Source organism: Hippopotamus amphibius, chromosome 8, assembly GCF_030028045.1.
Source record: "Hippopotamus amphibius kiboko isolate mHipAmp2 chromosome 8, mHipAmp2.hap2, whole genome shotgun sequence".
NCBI lineage: Eukaryota > Metazoa > Chordata > Mammalia > Artiodactyla > Hippopotamidae > Hippopotamus > Hippopotamus amphibius.
Genome location: NC_080193.1, coordinates 58,151,534 through 58,175,116, shown reverse-complemented (window position 1 = coordinate 58,175,116; position 23,583 = coordinate 58,151,534). Strand labels below are relative to the sequence as shown.

Here is a 23,583-nt window from a genome sequence, read left to right as displayed (position 1 = left end):
GCTCGGACTTAAAAATGTCAATGTTATATTTCCAGGAAGAAAAAGAATTCAGGAATATCTAGCTACTCCAGATTCTTAATTTTTAGTGGCATATAATTTCTCAGAGACCTATGGCTTGAGGGAAATGTCAAGCTATCATTAACTTTTGAACTTATTCTTCACAATATAGATAAAGACAGAAACACTCCATTAATTTTACTATAGATGCTTATTTTGATTGTTAATTTTCAGTGTAAAGCTAGGTTTGCAGTGTGCTGAACATGAAAGTACAGTTTGCCCTTGATTTTCTTCATGTATAAAATATTACACTGAATATAAAGCATTTTATATGTACATATATTTACTATAATTTTTGATAGACGTTATCATATTTGTGAATGTTTTCAACAATTGTAGTGTAAAACAATGGCATACCCTTTATGTTCCATTTGCTTTATTTTCTTTTTCCAGAACAGTCATGCAACAGTTCATTTTTTATGTGCAAAAATGGCAGGTGCATTCCCAGTGGAGGTCTTTGCGACAATAAGGATGACTGTGGTGATGGCTCAGATGAGAGAAACTGCCATATAAATGAGTGTTTGAGTAAGAAAGTCAGTGGATGCTCTCAAGATTGTCAGGACCTTCCAGTCAGTTATAAGGTAGGTACTCATAAAAAATAGAAAATCTTGTTGTAGGTTAGAATTTGAGATAATAAAAATGATTTAATTCAATACAGCTGTAAAACTTAAAGTAATTATAATAGTATTAGTTAAAACTATTTAAATGGAGAGTTTCTGTATATGCAAACTATAATAATAGTGTGGTATATCAATTATGAGAACATACTCATGAAGACAAAAAAATCAAACTGTTTTCTAATAAATGCTGATCATAAAGGAAAAAGGAAGCAAAGGAAGACCAGCGTTTGAGGAAGATACTGCTGTTAATAGCTGCATAAATATGTACCCAACTCTCTTAAATTCCCATTTCTTTCCTCATTTTCTCTCTCACACATCTTTGAAGTGGAATGGGCTAATCACTTATTTACCACAACACTGGAGAATACAGTATTTTTCATATAAACAGAAAGAACAAAAACAGAGCATATGAATTATTAGGACTGAGTGCAGGTACACTGAAAATAAATCATGCCTAATATTCTAATTGCTTTTTGTTGGTACCATTTTCCCAAAGAAGGTGATTCACAGACAAAATTGATTGACAGAAATAGCTTTTGAAAACATCTCTGTTTCAATATGTTGGCATGGAGGATGCATACAAACAAAATAGTAAAGTGATGCATTAGGTTAAAATCAATTATGTAAGTGTGGGAAAACCTCAGTAAGAGCAATTCAGTCGGAAATTAGTGTTTTTAACTGGACAACAGCTCTGTATGAATCAACAAAAGGACATAGCTCTTATGAAACACAGAGGCAGTCTAATCCAGTTGGGATTAGTACAGAGGTCAGATTTTGTTCTATTGAGTTCTGCGCTGATCAGAACATACCTGTGCAAATTTATGTGACACTGTAAGAGGAACTTTGACAAATTGTACTGTATCCACACTTGTACATCCGGTGGTATCAGGGGTCTGGAAAACATACCTTTGGAAGAAGTTTTACCTAGAGCAAAATGACTAGTCAGCTGTATTTAAATATATGAAGTGCTGGAATAGGGAGTATACCTTATCTGAGTGTCTCAAACTTTGGAATTAGGAGTTGGGAAGCAGATTCTGTGCAATATAAGGAAGACTTTTTGAACATTAGAACTCTTTATAATGGAATAAGCTGCCATATTTCTCACGTCTGAAAGTGTTTCAGTTGGGACTAAGTGACTTTCTTTAAAAGATGTTAATACACATCTTTGTAAGTATTATAAAGACGTTTGGGCATTTTCCCTGCCAGCCTTGATATTCTATGACAAGTCAGTTCTATCTAATAGAAAATTCAGCCAAACAATCACTTTGCCATTTTTAATCTCTGAATTTCTGGTATTACATTTAACTTAACTACATTGGTCACTGTATATAGTTATAACCTAACAAGTACAATAATCATTTTCCCCTGTGTAAATATAGAGATAAAAAGTAAAAGACTGAGAAAGTTATATTTATTTAAAAAAGTTTTTAGACCCAATATTGTATTAAGAAGAATTGGTTAAACTTATAAGACTTAAAACACAAATGTGCAGACTCATAGGTGCTGTATTATCTTTTTTTTTTTTTCTTTATTATTTTTGGGGGGGGGTACACCAAATTCAATCATCTGTTTTTTTTTTTTTTTTACTTGTTTGTTTTGTTTATTGTTTTTGTTTTTGTTTTTTTTTTCTTTATTATTTTTTTGGGGGTACACCAAGTTCAATCATCTGTTTGTATACACATATCCCCATATTCCCTCCCTTCCTTGACTCCCCCCCTCGAGTCCCCCCCACCCTCCCCACCCCAGTCCTCTAAGGCATCTTCCATCCTCGAGTTGAACTCCGTATTATCTCTTAATGAGATGAGATATAATGTTAATTACATCAGATAATTAACTTGTGCAGTAAATATTTTGAAACCCAGTGAAGCAGAAAAAATATTATTGGTGATTTATGTACAATCAATATAGAAATGTTTCCCAAAAAAATCAGGGAATGTGTTATAAAAATATTAGAGGTAATAGTTAAAATATATTCATGTTATAAATAATAATCTATTTCTATCATATAGAATGTTATCTATCTATCCACCTCTCTGTCTAAAATTTAAATTTCAAAGTAGATTTATTTGTGTTTGTCTCGTGTATATTTTTAATATGTCATAACAATCTTGGTGGTAAAATCTAAAAGTTATACAATATAAAATGGTCACCTTTTGACATAACATCAAAAGTAAGGTTGAATAATTTTTTTAATGGCTGCATGTAAGAGGTACTGAGTGCCGAGAGTTTCCGTATTTGGAAAACTACTTTTGGTAGAAGTATGTCTGACCCAGAAACCCATGTTAAATCATACTATTTTAATTACTTTATAAGATTCCCCGCACAGAAATAATTGATATTGATACCTTTAAAGTGTATTTTCTCTTTGACTTCTCTGAAGGAGTTATAGAATGAAGTGAGAATTCTAGTTAAAATAGACAAACTATTTAATTATTCAAAAAGGAATGTATATGATACCTGACAAAATTGCTGTGAATAATGTTCCTTAATATACACACACGTCAAAACTAGTGAAGAAAATAAAACATCTACTGGGGGAAGCAAGACCATTTCAAAATGAAAGGAGCTGAGACAAGAATCATAAATAAGAGATTTAAGCAAAGATTCAAAGCAAATATTTTATTTATTGTGTTGATATATATGTTATATTTATGTTATATGTGTTATTTTAATACATATATATAATTTGTTATATTTCTGACAGTTTATTTATAGGAGATTGAATAAAAAATCTTATGTACAGCAAAATGCTTATCTATTTTGGGAAAAAAATGTTAGCTGATGGGTTTCTCTTTTTCAGAGAATGGAGAAAACTGTCTAGTAACCTATTTCTCATTACATTATCAGCAGAACATGACAACTCCTCCTTCCAATTCTGCAATAAAATGAAAATTGCTTTTAAAAGCAAAATTTAGACCTTCTGGACTGTGAACAATTTGCACGTTTGCTATAAAACTAATACAATAGATCTGACTATTCAAAAGGGAGTAATAACACTTAACTAAAGCAAGAATTTTATTTTGATGGAAGAGTAACTTACAATGTGAAAATAAATGTACTTTTGGGAGATAAATAAATTATAATGTATATAAGATAATCAATATTTTCATATATCACTTAAAAAGCTCCAAAGAAAATTTTCAGAGTATAATAGGAAAACTTTGGATAGCTATATTTGTTTCTGGTAGCTGTATGTTTCTCTATAAAAGTTAATATAAATCAAGACAATTTGAAATAGTTCTTGACTGAGGAATATTAACATGACATTGAATATATATGTCTCACTTTCATGAAAATTGTCTTTTTAACTGAAAGTGAAACATTTTTGAACTGTTATTTTTTAAATTAAATATAGATGAATCTCTCATCTTTTATCTTTGAGGACACAAATGATTATTATTTTTTCATTCAATTTATGAAAGTTTGGTTAGTAGAATTTCCCATAAGTGCCTTTTAATTATTTGGGAGCAAAAATGTTTTTGTTAAAACAAGGTTAATGGGCTGGGGAGGAAGTTATCTTTTTAAAAAATCTTCTCTTTCAATAAACACATTTTTAAAAAAACTTACTGTAAACCTTAAACATCTTAATTTCATTTGTTTATATAAATGTCTTGCATTTGGTAACTTTTACCAATTTTACCTTCAAGAAATTAATTTTCCATAAGTACATTTTTATCCAGTCCGACTATCTGATACAGTAGTTCTGTAAGCCTGACATTAGCCATTCAAAGTAATTTTCAGAAACCCTGTTAGAATTTGGACACTATTTCTTTTCGTAATACCCTTTTCAAGAGCAATTTAACGCATTCTGTAAAATGTCCTTTCACCTGTCCTGAAGTGCCCCTTGAATTCAACTCTACTCTATGTCTGCCTGTGTGTCTGCTGGCTTCCACATGATCTAATTTCCAGTTCTTTTTAGTGATGTCTTTTTGTAGCCTTTCAGTTTCCTTTTTGAAAAAATTTATTAATTTTTTAATTATGGTAAAATATACAACATAAAATTTACTATTTTAGCTATTTTTATGTATACACTTCAGTGATATTTAGCATCTCTCTCTCTCTCCCTTTTTTTTTTTTTGACATAGCATAAGCACCAGTTCCCCTGACTTCTTCATCAGGTAGTAGGATGAGGCTTCTCAGAAAAAGTAATATTGTCACAGGCTAAAATATTATGAGGAGAATTTGGGAAATTAAGTTGTGGTTTTTGCTTTGATTTGCTGCCTTGCTAGTGGATTCTGTAGATTACAAGAAATTCTTTATAAATGCTTAGGATTATTAGATAAATATTGGTATAAATTGTTAAAGATAAAAGTGCCAAGAGCTTAAAGAGATTCATTTCTTGTCAAAGGACTTAGGAAAAGACACTCATTTATCTTTTGAGCACTTTCAGGTGAAGTCAATGCTCCTTCTCCTCTGTATAATGAACACCACTTTTTTGTACTTAAGAATATTCTACCCCTCAAATAATTGTTTGCTGATTATTTAATATCTCTCTTTAATATTTTCCCAATAGAAACAAAGGCTCAAACGTTTACTATGAATAATTCTTGAATACTAGTTTTTCTTGACAACTTAGAGTTCCTACTTGATTCACTATCCTATTCAATACTCACAAGTGCCTTTAGTCAAAGGCCACTAAATAGTCTTGGTGAAAGTTAACATGTTGATAGTCATCTGACCAATTATAGGTTCATTTTGTATAATTCTCATATGCTACTTGGCAGGGACTGACTATAGAACTGAAAGACTAATCACAGCCCCCATTTATTTTCAGAAATGCAAAGACATATATGGCATGACGTACTGGGAACTGATATGTCAGTTAATAAATATCATATAATCATCAGAGAGTCATATAGAACATGATAGAGATGCTGAAAAAAAAAGATTTGATGATGCACATTGATTTAATTATAGAGGGGAAACTATGTTAATTTTATTATTTCTTCAGATATCAACATGTTTTGTTAAGGAATCAGACCCTGCCAATAAATATCAATTGAGCCTTATTATTTGTTAAAAATTACAGAGAGAATCAGCTCTCCTACTGGCTTTATCTACACAATTTCACCTTTGTGCCTCTAGGTTTCTCATGGGTTAACTAATAATAGTGCCTACATCATAGATTTCTGTAAGACTCTAATGAAATAATATATGTGACAATATTAGGAATCTTCAGAGCTCCACTTAAGGGTTAATCCTTATGATTGTTAAAGTCTTCTAAAAACACAATATAATGCAATAGAAAGAAAAAAAAACACAGAAGAAGTTGATGGTTTAGTTTTGTTTTCCTTGCCATTCTCTAGCCAACATGGCTTGCTGATTGATGTCAGTTAACTTTTGTGATCTTGTCAACCTCAGAAGATCAAACGAAGATATTTGAGAGAATGCTTTTGTAACTTAAACTGTACATACTATATGTAATTCTTATTCAAGTTTAATTGCTAGGGGGCAGAAAGCCTTGGCATTAACTATTCTTAAGTGATTTTCTTGCTTGAATCATACTAAACGGATATCCGAAAGGAAAAGACAGTGACAATGATATGAGTTGACCATGCTCATTTTTCATTCTCCAGTGCAAATGCTGGCCTGGATTTCAACTGAAGGATGATGGTAAAACATGCGTAGACATTGATGAATGCTCTTTGGGCTTTCCGTGTAGCCAGCAATGCATCAATACATATGGGACCTACAAGTGCCTCTGTACGGATGGATATGAAATACAACCTGAGAACCCTAATGGCTGCAAATCACTCTCAGGTATCGAGTTGAACTTGTCCACTGATACAGCCTCAGTTATACATATGGATCCTGGATTTTGTAGCTATTCTTGTTAAATTGATTCCTCCTTGTTGTTTCTAAGAAATCAAAATTCTCCTCTACTTACCTTGATGTGGAAATCTGTCACTCTGATTTTGTGTGTTGTCCACACACTGCTCTGTTTGTAATACCCTTACAGTATGGTCTTGTGAATTATTAAGTGTCTAGATTTTGAGACAAGTAAAAGGAACTATCTCTAGCACTGCTTCCCAAGTTCTTGGGAGCAAGTTTGGCCAAGACTATTAAAGAGCCTGTTGTGACAGTGTCCTAATATTTTTTTCCTTCTCCCCTACACCACACACACACTCATATATGCATGCCCAGGAGAACAGCAGGTCAATAATAATAATAGTAATAATGATGACAATAACAGCCAATCAGGCCTCGAAGACTATTTGAATTCTTCCAGTGATTCAACAAGCATTATTAAGCTTCTGTTTCTTTCAAGTAATGTGTTTGACTTTGTAAATTAGTGAATTCAATAAAATATGGCCTATAACTTAAAACAAATTATGATTCATCGGGGAGAGAGTCAAATTTATTAAAATGATGCAAAGTAGTATATAATAATAACTTAAAATGGGCAGAAAATGGTGCATAGTGTCTCTATTCCTCTTTGATATTGAGTAAAATGAATCAAATAGCATTGCCAGTTTCTCATATACATTTATATTGATGGCAACGTTTAAAACACTAGATGTTTTCTAATCTACTTTCATGAAATAAGTAACAGGGATAGAAATTAAAAAGTTTTTTAACTGGTTAAAAATTTGCACATTATGGAGAAAAAAATAACTCTTTTCAATTTTTCATTCCACTCTTACTTATTCTTGGAGTATTCATCTCTGAATAAATTTGTGTATTATTGGGAGCCCAGTGTTTTCTTTGCCAGCCTACTCTTTTTTTTTTTTTTTTGCCAGCTCATTGCTTACTACATCATTCATTTAGTGACATGGGATAAGAAGAAGGGATAAAATCTAAAATTTGTCAATGTTTCCATTACTTTAAACTTTTCACAGAAGACCGTATAAAGGAGATGAATGCTAATCATTTTAGTTTGGGTCTTGTTATATCATGTATACATGCTATAGTTGTTTTCCATTAACAATATTAAATAGAAACGAGTAACAATTTTGATATAAAAGCGAGTGTTCCTGATTCATAAATCTTTTGGGAAAGAGAGGCAAGATATTTTCCCCAGAATTTATTGAGATATAATTGACGTATAACATTGTGTAATGTTAAGGTATACAATGTGTTGATTTGATACACTTATATACTGCAATATGATGACCATGGCGGTTCTGTTACTTCACATAATTACCAATTCTCTTTTGTGGTTAGTACATTTAACAGCTACTCTTTTAGCAACTTTCAAGCATATAGTGTTGTTATATATAATCACAATGTAGTGCATCAGACCCCCAGAACCTATTCATCTTCCAACTGAAAGTTCGTACTCTTTAACCACCGTCTCCCCATTTCCCCCACCCTGCAAACCTTGGTAACTACCATTCTACTCTCTGTTTCTATGAGTTTGACTTTTTTAGATTCCACACATAAGTGATATCATTGAGTATTTGTCTTCCTCTGCCTGACTTATTTCACTTAGCATAATTCTTCAGGTACCATTCACCTTGTCTCAAATGGCAGGATTTTATTATTACTTGTGGCTGAACAGATCCCCTTCATCTGTTGATGGACGCTTAGGTTGTTTCCATGTCATGGCTATTGTGAATAATGCTATAATCATATGGGAGTACAGATTTATCTTTAATATCCTGTTTTCACTTCCTTTGGATATACACTGAGAAATGATATTGGTGGATGGTAGTCCTATTAATTTTTTGGGCAACCTTCATAATGTTTTCCATAGTGGTTGCACCAACTTACATTCCAACCAACAGAGCACAAGGCTTGTCTTTTCTTCAATCACTGCCAACATTTATCTCTTGTCATTTTGATGACAGTCATTCTAACAGGTGTGAGGTGATATTTCATTGTTGTCTTTTAAAAATTTTTTTTTTATTTTTATTTTTTATCTTTATGGGAGTATAATTGCTTTATGGTATTGTATCAGTTTCTGCTGTACAACAAAATGAAAAAGCCACATGTATACATATATCCCCATACCCCTCCTTCTTGAGCCTCCCTCCCAACCTCCCTATCCCACCCCTTTAGGTCTTCATAAAGCATCAAGCTGATCTCCTTGTGCTCTGTAATAGCTTCCCAACTAGCCATCTATTTTACATTTGGTAGTGTGTATATATCAATGCTACACAAAAAATAAACTCAAAATGTAAGACCGGACACTATAAAACTCTTAGAGCAAAATATAGGTGGAACATTCTATGACATAAATCATAGCAAGATCCTTCTTGACCCACCTCCCAGAATAATGGAAATAAAAACAAAAACAAACAAATGGGACCTAATGAAACTTAAAAGCCTTTGCACAGCAAAGGGAACCATAAACAGGACAAAAAGACAACCGTCAGAATGGGAGAAAATATTTGTAAATGAAGCAACTGGCAAAGGATTAATCTCCAAAATACACAAGCAGCTCATGCAGCTCAATATCATTGTTGTCTTGATTTGCATTTCCCTGATGTTTAGTGATGTTGAGCCCCATTTTATGTGCCTGTTGGCCATCTGTACGTCTTCTTTGGAAAAATGTCTATTCAGTTCCTCTTCCATTTTTAAATCAGGTTGTTCATTTTATTGTTATTGATTTGTATAAGTTATTATATATTTTGGATGTTACCAGATATATTATTTGCAAGTGTTTTCTCCCATTCCATAGGTTGCCTTTTCATTATGTTGAGTGTTTCTTTTGCTTTGCAGAGGCTTTTTTATTTCATGTAGTCCCACTTGTAAGTTGCTTTTTTTGCTTGTGTTTTTGGTGTCACAGGCAAAAAATCATTGCCAGGACAATGATTAAAGGAGATTATGTGTGTAAAGGAGATTTTTCTCTGTTTTCCTCTAGAAGTTTCAAGATTTCAGGTCTAACATATAAGTTGTAAAGAACAAAACTGCCTAAATATTGAGGTAGAACATGGCTTCTTAATTTTGTATGTATAAATGTAGAACTATATTGATGGGATGGCAAGGCACCTTTAATTTGAGAGCTGACCCTTTTGAGTAGGGTTCTGAGTCTCAATGTAACCTCAGTAGGAAGACTTGAATGGCTAGAGGTGCTGCCATTGCTGGTAGAAGGTAATGTCCAGCATCTGTGACACACATTTCTGATCCCTGACATAGAGTATGCTAAAACATAACATAGTGCCCTACATATGTGTGTGTGTGTGGGGGGGTGTGTGTATGTGTACTTATATATATAGTGAAACCAAAGGATAAAAGGAGGAAAGAAATAAGTTTGAACAGAAATTAAACAGGACACTAACTCTATAACAATAAATGATTTACAAGAAAGTCCTTATTAAATTACATAGAGTGACTATCTTTTTCATTGTTTTTTCTACTTTATGCTGACATTAAATTTACTTACCAGGCAACTAAATATATGAATGCATAGAAACAAAGATGATTAAAAACAGCTTGATCTTTACATAGATGAAGAATGGTTGGATTATTTTTATTATCTTTCCTAGATTCTAGGACAAAAAAGATACTAAAACATGTTGGATGAATAAGAAGGAAGTAGACTCTTACTTAAGAGAAGCCCCCAGGCAGATGTAAAATGTATATGTAGGCAGTGAAACTCTTGGTTTTCACTGAAGTTATTCTGAGAGCATAAGCTGGTTATTTGATTATCAAGAAAGAATTTTCTGATTATAGGAATGTTTAGCTGTACTGTAGCTTTCTAAGATAGGTGCAGGTTATCCTTCTCTGAAATTCATTTAAAAATAAGATTTTTATCCCTCCCCCCTCCCCCCCACCCCGGTAACCATAGGTTTGTTTTCTACATCTGTGCCTCTATATTTTTAAAATACTTTCATTTGTACCATTTAAGATTGGGATTGACATATACACACTGCTATATATAAAACATATAACTAATAAGAACCTACTATATAGCACAGGGAACTCTACTCAACACTCTGTAATGACCTATATGGGAAAAGAATCTTAAAAAAAAGTATCTATATCTATCTATATCTATATATCTATATCTATATATCTGATTCACTTTGCTGTACACCTGAAACTAACACAACATTGTGAATCAACTGTATTCCAATAAAAAAAAAGGAACGACAAAATATAAGATTTTAACAGCAGGTATTTTCCACTAACTTCAAGTGAATTGGATAACTTAATATTCAACAAAATTGAGGGAAAGAGAGAGATTTGAAATTGTCTAGATTTTCTGTACTGCACAGGCATCTGCTTTCTTTTCATATTGTTATCAATAGAGGTACTCAGTATGAATTTTTTAACCATTAATCTACCGGGGAGCACTGCATTTGAACTTGCATTGCTGTAGTAACTAAACTGAGACTAAGCAGAGTTGAAAACCAGAAATACTAAAAGTCAGACATGTTTCTTGTCTTGGTATTTAGATGAAGAACCTTTTCTAATTCTTGCCGATCATCATGAGATAAGGAAAATTAGCACTGATGGCTCCAACTACACACTTTTAAAACAGGTATGGCATTTCCATGATGATTTCATAATATTTAATACAGTCACTCTAGATATGCATTAGAGTTGTAGTAATACCTTATAATTAGAACTTTTGAAGTGTGTATTCATGGATATATGCATGTATGTGTATAAGATTACCATAACTTTGTTTTGTTTGAATTGTCCAGGTGATGCCTCCAACTTGTGACATCACACAATATCAAAGAAAGTAAAATATGCAAACTATAACTAATGCAAGGAAAAAACTATCTTTAGAATAGCTAGCTTAGAGAAAGTATAAAATTCTCTTTTAAGGTATTCTGTGCATTACGCAAATCCCTTCCCCCCCAACCCTTAGGATTTAAAAATAAACATATCTTCCAGAACCTCAAGTTTCTGTTCATAGAACTAAGGAATAACATGGGATTGATGATTCCTAGCTTTAAGATTTGGAATTAGCAAGGGAGCAAAAAGTATGGCTGTAATCCAGTCATGGCTAAAAGGTTATGAGGTACGTATGTTCAGCCCTACCCTTTTCATCCCTCAACCCATCTACTTGCAGAAAATCTGGGCTGGTGATCTGTTTGGATGCTTAAGTTCTATGTCAGAGTTTACTTATATATACTATTTGAGATGAAAGGGAATGCTTTCCATTTATGACAGGATAGAAATGTGGATTGCTTACCTCAACCTTTTTTTTTCTTATTCTGCAGTGAAAATAGCATGAAATCAAATCATTAAAATTAGACTGATTATTACATGGACTAGAGAAATCACAGTTAGTTTTAGCATATCTTTAGTTGTCAGGAGAAGTAGCTTCTTTGGAAAGATTTGGCTTGTATCTGTCCTGCTGCAGATTTCTCTTTGCCCCAAACTGCAATAGCGACATGAATATGTGGTAGCACTGTCTAGAACAAGTGTGCCAAAAATAAGGATATTTCTTGTTCTTGTAGTATGCTTAAGCCAGCATTAGGCATTAGATGAAGAAGGCCATTCATGCGCTGATTTTTCATCAAAAAAAGAATACTTAACTAAAGATATTTTTCCATTCACTCATGGGTACCTCCATTGCTATTGTTAGAGTTTCATTCATATTGCTTAAGAATTTAGCCTCCCTTTAAGTGCAAACACTCATTAGCAAGTGTGATGTTGACTATTCCCCCAAAGAGTTGGATTTTCCAGTTTCTCTTGAAGTCGCAGATTGAAAATGAAAATTTCACATGAAAATCCAGATTTCTAGCCACTCATGAAAACATAAGAAGGTGTAGCGTTGCTGGGCACACATCCCTGAATGGGCACAAGCCAAGCTGGGTAACAGCTGCCACTTTGATTTATGTCCATGCTCTCAGTTCACCAGATTCCTCCAATTTTCCTTGTGCTTACCTTATTCAGAAAGTCTTATTCGGAAATGTCTTATTGTGAAGTGCCTTATTCAGAAATGTCTGTGAGGTTTAGACTTTTGTTCTTGAGTTTGGAGTGTGCCACCAACATCTGCTGTATTGTACTGCCTCTTTCTCCAGTAATGCAGCTTAAGAGATTGGGTAAAATCATGTTGTTTGTAAAAACAGAAGTCTATTTAAAATATAAGAATTAGATGACTATTTCTTTAAGAGATGAATAATACCCATAGGGAGATAGTTTAAGTTTACATAACTGCTTTAAAATGGAAAAGGTTTTGTTTCCCAATGGTTTTCTATATTTTGTTTATTTTTTTCCAGTGCAGTATAATTTTAAGCTTATATCAAACCTACAAAATATTGAAAATTATCTCTTTCTCTTAAGAATGTGTCTCCATACCCTCTGTAAGCCTTTCTATACCTTCAAGGTTAGCTGTGCAAGCTAATGATTTTCTTGCATGGTCTTTGGAAAGGGGGCATGTTTAATTTCTTTTTACTAAGTTTTGTTTTGTTTTTAAATTATTTTTTATGGATGTGACTTTTATTTTTTATTTTTAAATTTATTTATTTACTTATTGGCTGTGTTGGGTCTTCGTTGCTGCACACAGGTTTTCTCCAATTGCGGCAAGCAGGGGCTACTCTTCATTGTGGTGTGTGGGCTCCTCATTGAGGTGGCTTCTCTTGTTGTGGAGCATGGGCTCTAGGCACATAGGCTTCAGGACTTGTGGCACACAGGCTCAATAGTTGTGGCTCATGGGCACTAGAGAGCAGGCTCAGTGGTTGTGGTTCATGGGCTTAGTTGCTCCGCGGCATGTGGGATCTTTCTGGAGCAGGGATCGAACCCACGTTCCTTGCATTGGCCAGCGGATTCTTAACCACTGTGCCACCTAGGAAGTCCCTGTTTTTGTTTTTGTTTTGTTTTGTTTTTAGCATTTCTTCCTTTTAGACTGTGCTATCTCAAAGGGAGAAAGTTCTCTTTTTAGAATACTCTCTTTATAAGCTCAGCTGAACCACAAATTTAACTAATATAGCAACAATATTTACTGTCTTCATGAAAGAACTATAACAGAGCTTCAATGGCAGCTCCTTGCTTTATTTTCCAACCCTGTGGCTCAAGACATTTCTGCTGCTATCCCTTTTTTTTTTTTTTGCCTTTCATGGCTTGTATGTTATCAGGGATTGTTCTTAATGGAGCAAAGTGATTCTTTTCTCTATGCATTATGTAAGTCTATTTCATACAACCAAACCATTTTAAATCACACGTTCCTATAGTGCTTTTTTTGTTTTTTTTCCTGGTGATATAACTGTAGACTGTTGTCAATCACTAGTACATAAGCGGGGATGAATTTCAAACAGTTTCTTAGTGGAACTGGGAGTGGGAGTGAGGAAGATAAGGAGATGCACGAGGACCCTGAACACCTGTGTCTTTGGTGAGCATTTGTTAGTGGTGACTGAGTAAGGATGTAAAGACCCAAGAAACTAAAGATAAGCCTTAAATTTTTGCCTGCAGGCTGTTTGAAATACATCATTTTTTGTTAGGAAACTTATTTTTAATCACAATTTCATCATGGCATTATAGAAATTTTCAAGGAGTTCTAGGTAATAAAAACCACTTTTTTTCCTCAAAGATTTTGTCTACCTATGCAGAATGAAGTAGAAAATAGCAGTAATTGTCTCTCCACATTTTCTTTCAGTTAAAAATGAATGAAAAGACAACATCCTTGCCTTAATTATTTGGGAATACTGTCTGTAGATAATTAGGAAAAGAAATTTATCCTAATATCTTAAATTTTATTCTCTTTATTGTATTCAGTAACAATCTCATGAAGCTTTATAGCGTAAAGTTATAACAACCGGTAGAATGTTTTTACCCTATATATTCTAAAACATAGTTGTAGCTAGGACAGCTATAACTTAAATTCATACAACACATTTAGAAAATGTACTTTAATAACATGGGTTTTAGAAATGAAAATTAATCAAGTAACTTTCCAATATGTTATCCAATTCAATTCTAGCAGTGCCTTTTATTCCAGTAAAATTGTATAGAGAAACAAAACACAATTTCCTAAATTAATCATCTTGAACCAAAGGGTGCAAATCTTCAGCCACAGAAATAAAAGAAGCAAATAGGATTTTGATGAAACCAATTTTCAGCTCTGAAACCACTGGGATGACTCTAGTTTTTAGACATTATTTTGACCATGCCTTTGGCTGTTTTAATGTTCCTTGCATATGATTCTGCAGAGAGAGCTTTGCACTGTTTTCTGCAGGGATTAAGGGTAAAGCCGTAGAAAAATGACCAGTTTGGCTGGATAGATATGTCAGAATTCAGAGCTTCAATTTCTCTGCATTCCCGGCTTTAATTTATTATAGTTGACTTGCTAAATTCGGAATTGGATTTTCATTATCTAAATTGATTATTGTAAAGAAAGGAATAGGATAATTCTGCCATGGCTGGGGATTGTGGGTAAATCTTTGCTAAAGTCAGAGACAAGTTTCTCTCCACCTTTTCCCTATAGAGCTCTAATTTACCCGTCTGAATTCCCTGGCCATCACAGAACCCTAACCCATTTACCTTATTCTTCCAGTGTGAAAAGCATTTGAACAGAAAGAATATTGTAGACTACTATTGAAATGAATTTATTAAACCTTCTACAGAACTAGGAATATATTCAATTTATGTTTTAGAAACTTAATTGATTCTGCATAGACAACTTCTTAGATGTGAATGCTTACATGGATTTAGTTAAGGAGTCCTCCAGTTTCTACGGTGTGAATGGATATTTAATGAATTTTTGAATCTGAGACTGGATCTTAGTTGCATTTTTTAGCATTTATAATTATTATTCTTGATTAGTGATGCTGTCAGTAAGAAGTACACTTGCATTTATTCATCGGGGCATAGCCGGGTTAGGCGATTGCAGGTTAACTTTATAATCTGGAGCTGAAGAAAAGGAGATTGCTCTTTAAAAGCCCAATAAAAGCATAAGATTTGAACGTATGATTTTAACACCATCACCACTAGAATTTTGCCTGGCTAAGAGAAGAAAAAAGTTGGTATTTGCAAGAACCTTCTCTGAGTTGCTTCCATACATAGGCCATACTTAGTCTTGGAGATCATTGGAAAGAAATAAAATCTGAATAGCAGTAATTTCACTTTGGCCTGAGTTTTATAACAATAATGTATATCTCTAATGTAGTGTTATTATAAAATTTTGAATTTTGAGTGTAGATGTGGAAACTGAACTCAGGATAGGGAACAACCATCCTTTCCCACACCAAACCAAAGCAAACTACAAAACAAACAAACAAAACTGTCTCCTTGCAGATGCTAATCCTTACTTATAGGACTATTAATACTCATAAGTGACCCCAAAAAGAATTTGAGACGATGACAACTTTAGGGTGAATATTGATGTAAAAAACTTACATCAGATATAAAGATATGGCACAGATCTCTAGGGCTTTGTGAAGTGTCTATAGTGTCAATTATTTTTTAATACATAAGAGTTTACATTAATAAAATATTCAGTCCTTAAAGCGAAGTTATCACAATTGAAACCTTGATTCGGGTTTTGTTAGTCCATTGGGGTAGTAAATCTATGAGCCCGAACAATAGGTCTGAATAAAACCAACCCCTAAGCAATCATTTGAACAACTCAACAGCTGAGAGGATTCTAAGATCCTCATGTACAATCCTGAAATCAAATCAGTGAAACAGTGGAACTGGCAAACCAAAGAGCTGTGGTATCCAGATGCCCATCAGCTGAATTCATGTTCAGTGTTTTCATCTGCCAAAAAAAATGCATTATTTGTGATCTGAAGGGAGGGGTTTCCTCATATTTCTACCATGTGGAATAAAAAGGTGTTGACTACCCAGTCTCTCTTTGGTCAAATACTCACCTAAGGCTTTTACTTTTATTTATTTATTTATTTATTTTTAAAATTTATTTATTTTTTATTTTTTGGGGGTACACCAGGTTCAATCATCTGTTTTTATACACATATCCCCGTATTCCCTCCCTTCCTTGACTCCCCCACCTCGAGTCCCCCCCACCCTCCCCGCCCCAGTCCTCTAAGGCATCTTCCATCCTCGAGTTGGACTCCCTTTGTTATACAACAACTTCCCACTGACTATTTTACAGTTGGTAGTATATATATGTCTGTGCTACTCTCTCGCTTCGTCTCAGTTTCCCCTTCACCCCCCGCCCCCTCCCATACCTCGAGTTCTCCAGTCCATTCTCTGTATCTACATCCTTGTTCTTGTCACTGAGTTCATCAGTACCATTTTTAGATTCCGTATATGTGAGTTAGCATACAATATTTGTCCTTCTCTTTCTGACTTACTTCACTATGTATGACAGATTGTAGTTCTATCCACCTCATTCCATATAGCTCCATCTCATCCCTTTTTATAGCTGAGTAATATTCCATTGTATATATATGCCACATCTTCTGTATCCATTCATTTGTTGATGGGCATTTAGGTTGCTTCCATGTCCTGGCTATTGTAAAGAGTGCTGCAATAAACATTATGGTACAAGTTTCTTTTGGGATTATGGTTTTCTTTGGGTATATGCCCAGGAGTGGGATTACTGGATCATATGGTAGTTCTATTTGTCGTTTTTTAAGGAACCTCCAAATTGTTTTCCATAGTGGCTTTACCAACTTACAGTCTCATCAACAGTGCAGGAGAGTTCCCTTTTCTCCACACCCTCTCCAACATTTGTGGTTTCCAGACTTTGTGATGATGGCCATTCTGACGGGTGTGAGGTGATACCTCCCTGTGGCTTTGACTTGCATTTCTCTGATGATTAGTGATGTTGAGCATCTTTTCATGTGTGTGTTGGCCATCTGTATGTCTTCTTTGGAGAAATGTCTATTTAGGTCTTCTGCCCATTTGTGGATTGGGTTATTTGCTTTTTTGGTATTAAGCTTCATGAGCTGCTTGTATATTTTGGAGGTTAATCCTTTGTCCGTTGTTTCATAGGCAATTATTTTCTCCCATTCTGAGGGTTGCTTTTTAGTCTTGTTTATGGTTTCTTTCGCTGTGCAAAAGCTTTTAAGTTTCATGAGGTCCCATTTGTTTATTCTTGATTTTGTTTCCATGATTCTAGGAAGTGGGTCCAAAAGGATCTTGCTTTGATGGATGTCATACAGTGTTCTGCCTATGTTTTCCTCTAGGAATTTTAGAGTGTCTGGCCTTACATGTAGGTCTTTAATCCATTTGGAGTTTATTTTTGTGTATGGTGTTAGGAAGTGTTCTAATTTCATTCTTTTACATGTTGCTGTCCAATTTTCCCAGCACCACTTATTGAAGAGGCTGTCTTTTTTCCATTGTATACTCGTGCCTCCTTTGTCAAAGATAAGGTGCCCATATGTGTTTGGGCTTACTTCTGAGTTCTCTATTCTATTCCATTGATCTTCCTTTCTATTTTTGTGCCAGTTCCATACTGTCTTGATCACTATGGCCTTGCAGTATAGTTTGAAGTCAGGAAGCCTGATTCCACCAACTCCATTTTTCCTTCTCAAGATTGCTTTGGCTATTCGGGGTCTTTTGCGTTTCCATACAAATCGTAAGATTTCTTGCTCTAGTTCTGTGAAAAATGCCATTGGTAATTTGATCGGGATTGCATTGAATCTGTAAATTGCTTTGGGTAGTACAGTCATTTTCACGATGTTGATTCTTCCAATCCAGGAACATGGTATGTCCCTCCATCTGTTTGTGTCGTCTTTGATTTCTTTCATCAATGTCTTAAAGTTTTCTGCATACAGATCTTTTGCCTCCTTAGGCAGGTTTATTCCTAGGTATTTTATTCTTTTTGTTGCAATGGTGAATGGGAGAATTTCCTTAATTTCTCTTTCTGCTCTTCCGTTGTTAGTGTATAGGAATGCAAGAGATTTCTGTGCATTAATTTTGTATCCTGCTACTTTACTAAACTCTTCAATTAGTGCTAGCAGTTTTCTGGTAGAGTCTTTAGGGTTTTCTATATATAATATCATGTCATCTGCAAAGAGTGACAATTTGACTTCTTCTTTTCCAATTTGGATTCCTTTGATTTCTTTTTCTTCTCTGATTGCTGTGGCTAAAACTTCCAAAACTATGTTGAATAATAATGGTGAGAGTGGACACCCTTGTCTTGTTCCTGTTCTTAGAGGGAATTCTTCCAGTTTTTCCCCATTGAGATGAACAGACCAATCACAAGTACGGAAATTGAGGCAGTGATTAAAAATCTCCCAACACACAAAAGCCCAGGACCAGATGGGTTCACGGGCGAATTCTATCAAACATTTCGAGAAGAGTTAACACCTATCCTTCTCAAACTCTTCCAAAATATTGCAGAAGGAGGAACACTCCCAAACTCATTCTACGAGGCTACCATCACCCTGATACCAAAACCAGGCAAAGATGTCACAAAAAAAGAAAACTACAGACAAATATCACTGATGAATATAGATGCAGAAATCCTCAACAATATACTAGCTAACAGACTCCAACAGCACATTAAAAAAATTATACACCATGATCAAGTGGGGTTTATCCCTGGGATGCAAGGATTCTTCAATATACGCAAATCAATCAATGTGATACATCATATCAACAAATTGAAGGATAAAAACCATATGATCATTTCAATAGATGCAGAAAAAGCTTTTGACAGTGTTCAACATCCATTTATGATAAAAGCTCTCCAGAAAATGGGCATAGAAGGAAATTACCTCAACATAATAAAAGCCATATAGGCTTTTACTTTTAAATGCTAACATGGCACTCACTGTATTGCCTGCCTAATGGGCTACTTGAAGCATGAGAGAAAAAGAGAATGTTATGTTGTCAAGACAGAAGCTTTTGGGGAAAGTAAAATTTTAAACCTTCTTTTCTGACTTCATCAGGTGTCTGTCTAGAGCTCAACTTAAATTATTGGGGATCATCTACCTTTCCAATTTAGATGTATTCTCATATGGCATCAAATTTATATTTAATATTAACCTGAAGTGAGAATCTTTTCCTTTATCTCTCTAAAAACATTTTTTTGCCACATTACTGGCTATTTACTTAAACCATTACCTATAAACATTCCAAATTTTTTCCTACTTGGAAAATATTGTCAAATAAATTACATAACATCTTAAGTGTATGGTATAGAGAAAATATAAATATATGATGCTTTTAAAAAGAATTGGTCACAAATACTATTTATTGTGAAACTGTAACTATTTAGATTCAAAGGGAGATACTGATCTTATGAATTCCTATAACATTTTAAAACAATTTCTATTAACTATTATTCAAACATATTCTTTTTTATTTTTAGGGATTAAACAATGTTATTGGTATAGACTTTGATTACAGAGAAGAATTTATCTATTGGATTGATTCTAGTCGACCCAATGGCAGTCGCATAAATAGAATGTGTTTAAATGGAAGTGATATTAAGGTAACTAGATATTATAATGATGGGATTATTCAGTATTTTATTGGTGTGGATGAATTGAATAGAAAATATTACTTGATGGTAATGATACAACTCATAGAATGTATTACGTTGGTTTGAATTTCATGTTTGCACAGCGTTAAGTTAATATATACTTTAAATATTAAATAGAAGGTTTTTATCTTTATGTTTCATTATAACACTACTACTTGCAATAAGATAAAAATCAAATTGGATAAATAAAATTTGAAACCTTATTCACAACCCTGGAAAATGTGATGGATGCTTCAGGCTTGAATGATTAGTGCCTGAGATTCAATTGTGTTGATTTATATAAAAGAAAATGTTGCATCTGAGAATTTGTAGTTGAAAAAATTATTACATTGTAGATTGAAATTCCAGCAGTATTGAAATTAACTTGCTATAGACAGAAATAGTTGAATGCATTTGTGTAAAATCACGAATGTTCTGAGTAGACAGCATCATAACTAAACATATGTCACATTCTAGATATGAACTAATTAGCACCATTTCTATGCTAACTTGAGTTTTAAAATTAAATTATTTGCACTGTATATATGTAGTAAAATATATTATAAAGAAGTTAAAATTCAAGTAGATGGAAATCATCAATCACTTTAACTTTATTTGTAGCTATCTATAATATTGTATAGAAAGCTTTGGTGGAAGCAACCAAAATATTAATGAAATCTTGAAATGTATGTATATAAAATGTCAAAACAATCAGTAGGTTGGGTACAGGGAATTCAGAATAACTGTTATTGGTTATTTTATACGTGGTATATTTGTGCACACAGAGCCTATATCATTATTATATTTATATTGACATAGGTTGCAATTGAGCTCAGCAGTTGAATGAGTACATTTTTACTTCCCTTTAGTTAGGTTAAGTACTTAATGTATGTTCTTTCTTGTACTTTTTTTCTCTCCTAGTAGTAGATAATTTAAATAGGGCAAGAACAGTTGGGGGAGTGGTGAATGCTAGTGGTATCTCTCCCAGAATCTGTTATTAATAAACAATATCAATAATTTTTTTGTGTGCTTGTGTGTGTGTGTCTCTGCCTGGGATAGAATTTTTGCCCAAAATTTTGAGAGGAGACGTGAACTGTAATAAAAATGTGATGACTGTGGAGCCATCCAACAGCTTTTTATTTTGGTGTTTCTTCAACCTTTGGAATTTCTAGGGGCCTGATTACACATTGGGTCATTTCTCATAAACAAATAAATAGTTTTATTAGGTAAATTGTTCTGTGTTTTGTGCTTATCTACATTCCATTTCAAATATTTAAATACAAATCTGTATCTTTGAAAAAATCAAGAAGCAATTGCTTAGTTCTTACTCTAGGCATTTACACTGTTAACTTTTTAAATTCTTATTTTGTTAGGTAGTGCATAACACAGCCGTCCCCAATGCACTTGCTGTCGATTGGATTGGAAAAAACCTCTATTGGTCTGACACGGAAAAAAGGATCATTGAAGTATCCAAACTCAATGGCTTATACCCTACTATACTTGTTAGCAAAAGGCTGAAGTTTCCCAGGGACCTGTCTTTAGATCCTCGTGCTGGGTTTGTAACAAACATTGAAAATCTTAAAGATTAAGAGTGTGGATTATGTTCAATATCGTGAATCCTGGTCTGTAGGTTTTAACATGGGAACCAATGAAAAGCATAAAAATGTAGAAAATTTTATTGAGAAATCAAAAATAGAAATTTGACTATCATAGTGAAAGAAAAAAATTAAAATGATGGCATTTTAGAGCAAGTATTTTTTTTAAGGTTTTAAACACAACTCTTTTTCTAACTAATCAATAAATGTATTGTTGAAATGAATAAAACATACAGACTTATCCGATTTTAATGCCTTTAAATCTTGGAGGAAAGACAGGCAAAGCACAAACTCTTGGATCATGTTTTGCAGTATTTGCAGTATTTGCAGTAGTCATGAATAGAGATGTAATTCCTGAACCACTTTAGAGCAGGGGACTTATGTAGTATCCATAAATAATGAATAACAGGGTGCATTATCTATGCATTCAGAGGGAAAAGCATAGTGGGAACAGTGGGAAAGATTTATGTTAGAGTTGGTTTTCACCTGCGCTTCTCTGTGAGAGTGAAGAACAAGTCATCATAAGGATCAAGGACATCTGGCAGGAGATCTCAGAAGAGGAATGAACACGCATTTAGGTGTCAGACCTGTTTGCTAAAGTTCTATAGATTATGACCATTTTCATTCACTTTCAATTATGTTGTTTTGGTAGGTAGAGAAGGCATGTTTTTCTTTTTCATTTTTTTACACTATAATTTGAGTGATTACATACTCCAAAATGATCTTTGTTGAGGTTCAACCTATTGAACATATTTGTTAAAGTAACAAATGTAGAGAACATTTGCTTTTTAAAAATAGGACACATTTACAGCAACGAGTATTACACTCACTCTAGTGCTCTAAATTTTCTGCTGTCTAAATTAACTTCCCATAAAGTGTTTCGCCAAATTACTGCTTTTATCATACCATATGCAATGATTAGATTTTGTTTCTTGCTGATATATTGTATCTGTTTTTTTATCTCATTTTATAATTGGCAAAGTGATCATATGATAGTATGCATGCAGTTTAATTTTAAATGTTAATTTGGGTAAAAGCAGTACTTAATAGGAGACGACTTACACTGTAAATACCACTCTGTTTCCAAGGTAATGGTACAAGTTTTGACTTTTCGCTATAGAATCATGTAACTATTTTGTTACCTTTTAAAGTACTTTTTTTTACCATAGCAACAGAGGAGTGTCAATTCTATTTTAACTGAAACAGAGTCACAAGAGAGTCTGTTTCTGTAGATATTTCAAGAAATAATGACCAAATATACTAAATGTGACTATCGTCATCATTCATTCATAAGAATATTAATATTTGAGTCCTTTGGTATTTTTTCAGAGGATATTTATTTTAGTGTGTCCATTGTCCTTTTCTTCAAAATCAGTATGGCTGTCTTAGCTTCTCCTCTCATAATTTTCAAAATGCTTCATTTTCCAAATGAAAGAAACATTACCTGTTAATAATAACAGTATTGTGGGATTTCCCAGTTATAAAGCAAAACCTGTATCCTAGCGTAGTGAACACAGCTGAATCTAGCTTTAATTTTTATTTCTCCCATGTTACAGTTATTATCCATAAAATGGCAGCAGTCTTAAGTTATCATCAATATAAACCCATCCACCAAAAGTGTCAATTAAAACAGTGAAGTACTAAATTATTGTAGATATTATGAAAGACTCCTTTGATTTCATTTTTAAATACTATTTGGGTTATGATATGGAATACCAGATTATAACCCAAGAAACATAAAATTTAGATCTTTTTATGAAACAATTAAAGCCACATAGCAGATAAACAGATTCTAACAGATAAAATTTAATGACCTCTTTTCGTTCATGCTGTTTTCCTAGTTCCCCAGAGTGAGACAATAGGGCAACTTGGATTTTAGCTGTTATGAGATGAGCTTCAGGGTGAAAATGCCATAGCTGTCTAAAATATTGTGCAAGCTTGCTTCAAAAATGGCAGCTTAAATTTTAAGATTACTTAATAAAAATGCAATTGAACCTTGCTATGTCAGATTGCCATTGTGATTTGCATATGCTTT

The 23,583-nt window shown here is 33.6% G+C and overlaps 1 protein-coding gene across 1 annotated transcript in view; it reads left to right on the top strand.

The window, feature by feature from the left end:
• Positions 1–23,583, top strand: part of LRP1B (LDL receptor related protein 1B) — a 1,778,947-nt gene that overhangs the window by 1,545,663 nt on the left and 209,701 nt on the right. Inside the window, exons 55-59 of the mRNA XM_057745031.1 lie at positions 451–638; positions 6,254–6,437; positions 11,021–11,106; positions 19,801–19,923; positions 21,327–21,508. Coding sequence (XP_057601014.1) covers positions 451–638; positions 6,254–6,437; positions 11,021–11,106; positions 19,801–19,923; positions 21,327–21,508 — 763 coding nt within the window. The remainder of the gene's footprint in view (positions 1–450; positions 639–6,253; positions 6,438–11,020; positions 11,107–19,800; positions 19,924–21,326; positions 21,509–23,583) is intronic.